We start from the raw sequence: 10,593 nt of genomic DNA on the forward strand, positions 1-10,593 counted from the left end.
ATGACAAGAGACTAATGCTGTACGCGCACAGGCCTTGTTAGTTCAGATGCAAGGTTCAGGGCACAACCTGAGAGAATCCTCTGCTTAATGCTGACCCCGGGTGCTCTGTGGCTAGTATTTGTTAAGAGCACCTTCTTCCCGCCACAGGAGGAGGTGGCAGCAGATACCAGTCAATGCGGAGGTGGAAGACATGTTGACAAAGCCATAGAGGAAACCCATTGTTAATCTGATTCAACTAGAGAGAGACTGGACCCAGACTCTCAGACATGGAAGTATTCTAGTCTGGGATCCAGTCCAGCAGTAAACCTTTTTTTGTTTGTCTGTTTTTTGAGCAGGATTTCTCTGTGTAGCCTTGGCTGACCTGGATTTGCTTTGTAGACCAGGCTGCCCTCCCCATATGCATGAACACACACGCAAATACCAAATCAAACAAACAAACAAACAAACAAAACACAAAGGGGAGGGAAGCCCAGATCGGATCTGAGGAAAAGGCTCTATCTAGGGTTTGCTGACCCCCCAACGTAGCTTAATCCATAAACTCCAGGTGCCAGTGAAGAGACCGTGTCCCCACAGACAAGGTAGATAGCCTCTGAGAATGGCATCTGAGGTTGACCCTGGCCTCCACATGTACCCACACCTACAAACAACCACACCCACAAACACACTAGTACACACAAAGCCCCAGATACTTCTTGGAGGCCAGGAGAACCCTGTGCCAGAATTCCTGTGGCAACTCAAAAGGGCTGACACTTGACACAGAGCAAGTGCTAGTGGGCGGGTCACTTTGCCCCTGACACGGCTGCCTCACTTCTAAGCAGCTTCTTTGGCAAACAGTTGTCTGATGCCCGCGGAATCTCTGTTTGCAGCAGTGGTTCTTAGGAACCCTGGAGGACCAGCAGGCCAGGGTTCCCCCTGCTCCTGGACTCGGTTTAAAACTCTGGAAACTAAAAGGCTTTGTTTTGTCTACTACAGGAACTGAAATGGTTCAAAGGAAAACCATTCTTGCTGAGTGTGATCTTCTGGCTGATGGAAGAGCTCAGTGCTTTAGACGGCCTGAGGCCCAGAGCTGCCAGAGGGCTGGGGATCCCAGGCCAGCTGCAGGAAAGCTGGCAGCCTGAATGTGGGCTAGTCAGTGCTCTCCCCCTGCTGGCCTTCATCCAGCCTCTTCCCTCCATTCTCCCCTGGCTACCCACATGGCACCCATGCACAAGCTGTTCGCCTAGCGCGGAGCCAGACTTCTAATATGTTTCTAGGCTAATAATCACGGCACCGGGAGCCTTTTCTTCTCTAGAGTATGGATTCCACGGAGAAGGGCTAAGCGCAGGCTGTAGACTGATGAATCAGGGCGCCATAGGAAAGAGGCAGGGGAACTCATCCAAAAGGGAGAAACAATGGCACTGCAAAGACGCCAAAAGTATGAGGCGGAGACCACTGCTCTGATTTTAAAAGAGCACATCTGGGTGATAAGAGACAGTCCAAGATGGGCACGGCATGGTGGTGGATGCAAGCGTGTTTAAGGCCAGCCATGAACAGATAGAGGGGGGGACGGAGAGGGAGAGGGGAGGGGGAAAGGGGAAGAGGAAGAGAGAATGAGAACATCACTACTTTTTTCTTTTTTCTTTTTTTTTTTTTTTTTGGTTTTTTGAGACAGGGTTTCTCTGTGTAGCCTTGGCTGTCCTGGGTTTACTTTGTAGACCAGGCTGGCCTCGAACTCAGAGATCCGCCTGCCTCTGCCTGCCAAGTGCTGGGATTAAAGGCTTACCCCACCACCACCTGGCTAGAACACTACTTTTCAAAGCCCTGTGTCACACAGCCTCTGCTTACTGGCTGCCTCTCCCAACCACTCCCTAGAACTGTTTTACTTTCATCCGTAGATCTTGTTACTCGCCGGGCGGTGGTGGTGCACACCTTTAATCCCAGCATTTGGGAGGCAGAGGCAGGTGGATTGCTCTGAGTTGAGGCCAGCCTGGTCCACAAAGTGAGTCTAGGACAGTCAAGGCTACACAGAGAGACCATGTCTGGAAAAGCAAAAAGCAAAAAGCAAAAACCAAAACAAAAAACAAAGATCTTGTTGCTGTGTATTATCACATGATACATCTTTTTGTCATGAATTTTTTTTTCCCTTCTGTCTGTCTGCCTCTCAACAGAATGTGTGTTTCCCCGGCAGAGGCTGCCTGTCTTGTCCCTGCCATTCTGCTGCCTAGGGGACACTGTCTGGAGTGTCGCTGGACCCAGAGGAGAGGCAGCTCTGTCTCTCTGTTGCCAAAAGCCAGCCCACACAGTGGAAAGAGAGAGCAGAGCCCAACCATTTCCCCCTGTACCCCACACATGTGCCATAGTGCACACATGTGCATATGCAGACCACACAAAATAAATGTAATGTTTAAAAAAACCAAACAAACCACAAAACAAAACAGACCCTCTCTTTGGCGTGTGCGGTTGGCACACGCTAGGCTCTGGTACCCTCCTCACCTTAGGGGATGTTAGAGGGTGGCCAAGTTTCTGGAAAGCAAAGGAAAACCTTGCCCTTGCGTAGAGGTAGCTTTTTTTCTACATTACAGATGCCACCCCGTCATGCATTTTAAAAGCGCACACACAGAGGCTCTGGCCGGTCCTCTTCCTGCGTTCATGCTCTTTTGCATCTAACCCAGTGTATGGGGAATCAGGAGAATGGAACAACTAGAAAAACGTGGCAGCCAAAATGCACTGAAAAATGTCCCCACAGTACCAATCCTTCCCCAGAGGGCACAAGGACAGAGAAGGTGGGTAGCTCCGAAATCCAAAGCACTCAGGGCGAGGTTCTCAAAGTGTGTCCCTGGACAGTACCCCAGCCTCCTCCCTGAACATGGCAGAAATCTAGCTGCAGGCCGCTCCAGACCTACCAGAACCACCAACGCATTGGGGAGGACAGGCATGTTCTGTTCTGTGGCGTTGAGTCTTGGACCTGGGGCCTCATACATGCCAGGTAAGCGCTCAACCACTGGGCTGTGTCCCTTGGTCTCTTTTTACTTTTTCAAAAAATTAAATTTTATTTTATGTGTATGGGTGTTTTGTCTGCATATGTGTCTATATGCCATGTGACTGCAGTTCTAGAGGAGGCCAGAAGAGGGCGTTGGCTCTCTTGGGATTGTTGTGAGCCACCATGCAGGTGCAGGGATCAAACCTAGGTCCTCTGGAAGAGAAGCCAGGCTTATTATTATTATTTTTTTAATTTTCTAAAATTTTTGGACAGGGCTTCTCTGTGTCACTCTGGCTGTCCTGGAACTCACTCTGTAGACCAGGCTGGCCTTGAACGCCTCTGCCTCCTGAGTGCTGGACTAAAGGCAAGTGTCATCACTGCCTGGAGGAGGCAGGATTCTTAACTGCTGAGCCATCTCTTTAGCCACCTCTTTTCAGTTTTCATTTTGAGACAAGCTCTCACTAAGTTGCCCAGGCTGGCCCTGGATACTCCACAGCTAAGAGAAGCCTTGAACTTTTCGCCCTCCAAATAGCTGGGATCACAGGCTTGGGACACCAGGCACGACGCAGCTGTGAATGTTTTTAACATACTTTCAGGTGAATTGTGGTAAGTCTTGTCTTAGGATACTAAAACACACAAATTCTTGGGATCTGAAGACTGCTTGAGCAGGTCTGGGATGGGGCTCAAAATACACCTCAAAGGTGATTGAATTGATTGAGACTTGCGTTCATATCTGAGAGTTACTAACCCAGAGGACCTTTCCCAGGTCCCTGTAAGGTGCTCACTCACCACACAGAGCAATGACGTGGCTGCTGTCTTCATGCACAAACTTCCTGGTCACCGCGTCCTCCATGACCTGCTTTACCTGGGGACAAATGGACATCTTCAGTATTTTAACTTATTTTTGATCAAACTCAGGGCAAACACTCTACCACTGGGCTACATCCTCAGGCTACCATTATTATTTAAAATGTTTTCTCCTTAGCATTTTTTTTTAACCTCCTGGGGTTTGAAGTATGTATAGCTCAGTGGTCAGGCATATTTTGGACACACAAGGCTCTAGATTCAATTCCTAGCACCAAAAGGGGTTGGAAAAAAAATCAGCAACAGAACAGGTCTCTCTAAACCTGGTTGTGACCTCATGGTCTGTATTTTTAGATACTGGCAGAGATGACAAAGTCGGAAGGGGGTAGGAAAACAAATGTCCTTTCAAATAGTCTGCCCCAAGCCTTCTGGAGAGAAAACTAAGATATGTCCGACCCACCAAGCCATCAGTGTGGAGGCTCCATTTCAGACAGAAGGGTCCTCCTGCCTAGAAGGAAAGGGCAGGAGGAGATCTGTGCTTCCCCCCCTCCCCCGCAGCTGGAGAAGGGCTCCTGGGCAAACACACTGTCCTCTGGGTCAGGCAGTCTCAGAACAACTTGCCCCTCCATTGTCGAGGTTAGGAGTGGTCCATCTCACTGTTCCAGCTAGGTTCTAAAACTCTGATGTTTTGGAGTTTGAATTAGAGGCTAACCTGAGCTACATAGTGTGTTACAGAGCCTGGGCTACAGAGTGAGACTCTGTCTCAACTCCCAGCCCCCGAAGGCCCTTACAGAGCAGGGATGTAGCTCTACGGTAGAGTGCCTGTCATTTAAGCTCCTCAGATGTGCTCTCTAGGACCACAAAAGTGTGTTCTCTTGTTTATTATCATTCTTTACACATTTAAAAAAAAAAAAAAAAAAAAGAGGGGCTGGAGAGTTGTCTAAGTGGTTAAGAGCACCGTCTGCTCTTCCAAAGGACCCGGGTTCGATTCCCAGCACCCACATGGCAGCTCACAACTGTCTATAACTCCAAGGTCTGACACCCTCACACCAATGCACATAAATTAAAAATTAAATAAAAATATTGAGAGAGAGAGAGAGAGAGAAAGAGAGAGAGAGAGAGAGAGAGAGAGAGAGAGAGAGAGAGAGAGAGAGAGAACTTATAAGATAACCTCACAGGCTTGGTGAGTTCTCACACACTGGATACTTTTAGAGCAGGAAACAAAAGTGCCAGATGTGGGGGCACATGCCCGGAATCCCAGCCCTTGGGAGACGGAGGCAAGAGTATCAAGCGTTTGAGCCGCGGGCTGGCTAGATGGCTCATCAGACACAAGTCCCTCCTGAGCAAGTCTGATGGCAAGTTCATGTTTCCAGAACCCATGAAAAAGCGGCAGGAGAAAAGAGACTCTACAAGATGTCCTCTGACCCACACAAGTACACTGTGGCGCACATGTGCGCGCGCGCACACACACACACACACACACACACACACACACACACACACACACACACACACACACACACACACCCCTACCCTGTGTGCACCTCACACACATAGTGAAAGAAGAGTTCAAGGCCAAGGCCAACCTGGGCTACAGAGCCAGTACAGGGCTAAGTCTGGGCTACAACAATTTGTCGTAAACAACAAACAGACAGAATAGAACACGTAGCTCATTTGCCAGAGCCCCGTTTTATTACCCTCCCCTTCAGCCACCACTTTTCCCTAAGACTACTCAAGTTGCCATTACCTTTTCTTCCTTCATTTCTTTCCCCCTGTGGCAGTAGTAACTGAACCCAGGGCCCTGTGCATGTTTGGCAAGAAAGCCAAATGGAGCCAGTTTTCAGGCCTCTTTTTGAGACAGAGACTCACAATGTAGCCTTGGTTGGTCTGGAACTTACTCTATAAACAAGGCCGGCCTCGAACCCACAGCAATCCGCCTGCCTCTGCCTCGTTTGTTTGTTTTGTTGAGACAGGGTTTCTTTGTGTAGCCTTGGCAGTCCTGGACTCACTTTGCAGTCCAGGAACTCACAGCGATCCACCTGCCTCTGCCTCTTGAGTGCTGGGATCAAAAGCGTGAGCCACCAAGACTTCTTTTTCATTTTCTGAGACAGGATCTTACTAAGTTCCCTAAGCCGGCCTGACTCTATAACCATGCAAGCCTGAATTTTCCTTTTTTTAATAATTAAAAAATAAGATAAGATACCAGACAACAGATATTATATGGAGGTTTATTATGTGTATGGGAAGACGGAAGGCGGTGAGAGAGAGAGAGAGAGAGAGAGAGAGAGAGAGAGAGAGAGAAGAGTAGAGAGGAAGAGAGAGGAGGGAGGGAGGGGAGAGAGGTGAGAGAGAAAGAGAGTAAAAAGAAGGGGCCAGGTGGGTGTGTCCTTTCAGATACTGGGCAGGGCCATGCCCCCTGGCAGGTACGGATGACATCATAGGTAGGCGGACTGAAGCAGAATCCTAACACCTTTGCCTTCCCAGGTGCTGAGATTATAGGTCTGTGCCATCAGGCCCAAGCTCTGTGTCCTTATGTTAGTTTTGCACTTAAAAATAAATAAATAAATAAATAAATAAATAAATAAATAATGGTATGTGTTTTGTGACTTGAATGATTGTGTGATTTGTTTCTGTTGTGTATGCTGGGGATGTCGATTTTTTTATTCCCAATTGTGTGAAGACACCACAGCTAACTGGCATTTAGGTACTTTCCCACTTGGAGTTGTTTTGAATCATATGAACATCTGGTGAACATATGTGTTGGCTTTTTAAAACTTGTATTTCTAGGCAAGGAATTTGATGCATATATTCTGCTTTACAAGATGCTGCCAAACGTTCTCCAAAGTGGCTGTAGCAATTTACACTGCCACCAACAGCCTGAGGTTCCAGTTGCTCTTAATGCTTACACCAGACCCCATGGGGAATCTGCCGGGGACAACTACCACAGCTGGGACTCAGAGATGGGTTTCCTCAACCCCAGCGTCAAATCCTACGGAAAAGGAAGCCATGGTCGAGACAGGCCTTATCTTCATTTTATGTGTAGGGATGCTTCTCTGCATGTCTGTCTGTACCTGCAGAAGCTAGAAAGGCCACCAGCTCCCCTGGAACCGAAGCTCACAGTTGTTAGCTGACTTGTCTCTTCTGGGAATCAAACTTGGAAGAGCAGCCAGTGCTCTGAACTACAGAGAAAGCTCTCCAGCTCTCTCTCTTTCTTTCGCTTTTTGAAACAAGGTCTCACAGTGTAGCCCAGGCTGGTCTCAAGTTCCCTATATAGGCTAGGTTTGACTCAAATTTCCTGTAATTCGACTTCAGGCTCCTGAGTGCTGGGGTTGTAGGCATATCTCCCACACTCAGCATTAGTCTCTCCTATCATCCTTTGGAAAGGATGCAGTGTCCTGTCCTGATGACACCCTGGCTCCCAATGTGTTTTTATTTTTTTTTATTTTTTTAAAAATATTTATTTATTTATTTATTTATTTATTTATTTATTATGCATACAATGCTCTGCCTGCATGCACACCTGCAGGCCAGAAGAGGGCATGAGATCACATTACAGATGGTTGTGAGCCACCATGTGGTTGCTGGGAATTGAACTCAGGACCTTCGGAGGCACAGTCAGTACGCTTAACCTCTGAGCCATCTCTCCAGCCCCCATGTGTTTTTATTTTATTTCATCGGTCTGTCTACTATTTATTTTGAGATAGGGTCTTTTTTTTTTTTTTTTTTGAGACAGGGTCTCTCTGTGTAACAGCTCTGGTTGTCTTGGAACTCACTCTGTAGTCCAGGCTGGCCTCGAACTCACGGAGATCGCCTGCCTCTACCTCCCAAGTGCTGGGATTAAAGGCGTGCGCCACCACCACCCGGCAATAGGGTCTTACTGTAACCATGGTTTGGCCTGAGTATCATAGAGATCCAGCTGCCCAAGTGCTGGCATTAAAATGGATTAATGGCGCACACCTTTCATCCCAGCACTTGGGAGGCAGAGGCAGGCAGTTCTCTTGTGAGTTCAAGGCCAGCCTGGTCTACAAACTGAGTCCAGGACAGCCAGAGCTGTTACACAGAGAAACCCTGTCTTGAAAAACAAAACAAGAGCCGGGCGTGGTGGCCCACGCCTTTAATCCCAGCACTCAGGAGGCAGAGGCAGGCAGATCACTGTGAGTTCGAGGCTAGCCTGGTCTACAAAGTGAGTCCAGGATGGCCAAGGCTACACGGAGAAACCCTGTCTCGAAAAAACCAAAAAAAGAAGAAGAAAAAAAAAAAAAGAAATACAAAACAAAAATAAATAAACCATCATGCCAGCCCAAGGTCCTCTCTTAAAATGCACTGTATTATATGGAGAATGGCAGAACACCTACGGCCTAAGGAAGAAGCAGGGAGCCGGAGATTGCTCCCTGTTGGAACTGCTCATGGTTGGTGGTTATGTCAATGGTGATGTTCTTGGATCAATTCTTGCACTCCTGACTGCTAAAAGCTTCCTTGATTACTTCCCAGAGGTCTTTGCAGGAACTCACAACTGAAGACCTACAGGCATCGGAAGCAGCTGGAGGGACACAGGTTGGGTTGGGGGACCCACTGATGCTTTTTAGGATCAGTCCAGAGGTCCTCTGTGAGAGCAGCCTTGCCTCTGGTTCTCAGCTGTTGCTCTGTGAGAGAGCAGCCCTTTCTGTAAACCAAGCGCTGAAGGGGGAAAATCCGTGTTCAGGGCAGGTTTGCCTTTGCTAGGAAGATACACCCGTGCAGCACAAAGGAGTCATTGGTGAAATAGAGTCTTTGAGTATTGGGAGGAGAATCATGTTCTCAAAAGTGTCTCCCAGTGTACTCCCAATGACTATTTGGCGTGGTGAGCATAATGAAGCGGCTCGCACAAGCTGGTAAGAAGGCTTTGACTTTTCTGTCAAGAAGGAAGGGGACAGTTAGGGCACAAGAGCCAGGTCACAGGTCACGGTTAACGCAGACTCTAAGGGGGCATGAAATATGGTACTTCTGTATATGTGAGATAACTAGTTCCAACCTACGACACCACGGCTCGAATGGGTTTAAGTAACTTGACTTGAGTTCACACAGAACTAAATCTGGATGATTCAAGACTTGCCCACTAGACCTACGTTTCCAAGAGTGCCCACAAGTGTGCCAGGCTCTGGATACAAAATAGTGAACAAGCAGACAGGTTTCTTGCCTTCACGCAGTTCACACCTGGCAGACCTAGCTACGGTGGCAGGCCCGGGGAAGGACGTCTCGTTCATTTCATGTACACTGCAGACTCTCTCACTATCTGGTGAGTCATACATATGGGGAAACCGCACCCCCCCCCGCCCAGAAATTGAAATGAGCTTTAAAGCAGGGTCAAGAAAAGGGGGGATTAGTAGAGAGAGAAACACTCTTCTTTCTGAAGGATTTCCCTCAAAAGGGGAAAAATAATCTGAGTCTAAAAAAAAACCATTCTTAAAAATACCCGGGGTTTCTGGGTAAGAAGGTGGGCGTGGAGGGAGAAACAGTGAGGTGTGCGGAGAACCCTCAGCCAGCCACGACTCACTTGCCAGAGGCATACAAGAGGGCGGTGTTGGACACCGGGGACCTGAGCCCCTAGATCTCTCTGGCTCAACGCCTGCGGAGGCCCGCGGGGACCCCGCCCCCTCCCCGGGCTGTACGGGCTATGAATGGGCAACGCGGGTTCTCCAGCAATCGCCACCACCCCTCCCCCGACCTCGGTCTCCCCGAGCTGCTGCCGTCACAGGGCGGGGAGCGGGAGGAACGGCGGAGCAAACAAGCCCCGGGGCGCTAGCCTGACTCCGGCGGAGGGAGCTACCTAGGGGCAGAGGGGGGCGTGAGGCGCACAGGACCCCGCCCCCGCCTGGCCCCGGCCGGGTGGGCAGGCGGCTGCGCGCAGGAGGGCCACGACCCCTCTGCTCCTGGGGCAGCGCGGGAGGGCTACGAGCCCCCGAGTCCCTGCCCCGACCGTACCTCCTTTTTCACGTTCCACAGCAGCTTTTCTTTGACTGCGTCCTCTGCGCTGCCCATGGTGGGGCAGGTGGCGGGCTGGCGGCACGAAGCGCCCCCCCACCCGAGCCCCCGCGCGCCCTCGCCGCCTCCGCGCGCCTCCGGACTCAGCGCCCCACGCGCGAGGCGGAGCCCCCGCCCGCAGCACTCCCCGCCTGCTCCCGCTGCAGCCACTGCCCGGTGCTCAGCTCCGCAGCCATCTTCCGAGCCCCGCAGACGTCAGGCAGCAGGCCCGGCCCCTTCCCACAGCCGGCAGGGAGGGGGTGTGTGCGCCGCGACTGGGAGGGAGGAGGAGGGGGGGGGTCAGGGCGGGTGGGGACGCCTGGGGGCGTCGGGCCCCGGCGCGCGCCGCAGGGATGGTTGTTATGGTGACTGGGCGGGCTCCCGCCCCGTGGGCGCGAACCCGCATTGTGAGCGCTGGGAGTCAGCATCGTGCCAGGAGCTGCGGGGCGGGCAGGCTCTGAGAGGAGCTTGGTTGAGTCTGGGCTGTCCTCGACTACAGTGACTGCTCCCGACTTCTGGCCCCTCCGAGAGAAGCAAGGATGCCAGGATCCTGGCTCTGGGTTCGAATATGGGTCCCATCACCCCTCCGAATATTGGGGCCTGCCAGTAGCTCTTAGCCTCAAAGTTTGTGGGAGAAAGCCAGAGCCCGGCCGCGAGCTACGGAGACCCGGAGCCCGAGGACCAGAGGAACCCTCTTTAGGGTCTCCACGGCCCGTTTGGCTAATCTTGCAGATTTGTGGGAAGAGGGGCACGAGTTGGAGTAAGACACAGGCTTGAACGGAGCCGGTGAGGCTGAGACGAGCCCCTTCTAGGTGACTTCACGTGGCAAA

General features: G+C 50.7%; 1 protein-coding gene across 2 annotated transcripts in view; it reads right to left on the reverse strand.

The window, feature by feature from the left end:
- Sgsm2 (small G protein signaling modulator 2) overlaps window positions 1–9,809 on the reverse strand; it is a 39,115-nt gene extending 29,306 nt beyond the window's left edge. For both annotated transcript variants that reach the window (XM_051157942.1, XM_051157941.1), the window contains exons 1-2: window positions 9,725–9,809; window positions 3,749–3,824 (exon numbers count right to left, since the gene is read on the reverse strand). In XM_051157942.1, the coding sequence (XP_051013899.1) occupies window positions 3,749–3,824; window positions 9,725–9,781 (133 nt within the window). In that variant the 5' untranslated portion in view covers window positions 9,782–9,809. The remainder of the gene's footprint in view (window positions 1–3,748; window positions 3,825–9,724) is intronic.
- Between the last annotated feature and the right edge of the window lie 784 nt (window positions 9,810–10,593).

This window comes from Acomys russatus, chromosome 16, assembly GCF_903995435.1.
Source record: "Acomys russatus chromosome 16, mAcoRus1.1, whole genome shotgun sequence".
Lineage (NCBI taxonomy): Eukaryota > Metazoa > Chordata > Mammalia > Rodentia > Muridae > Acomys > Acomys russatus.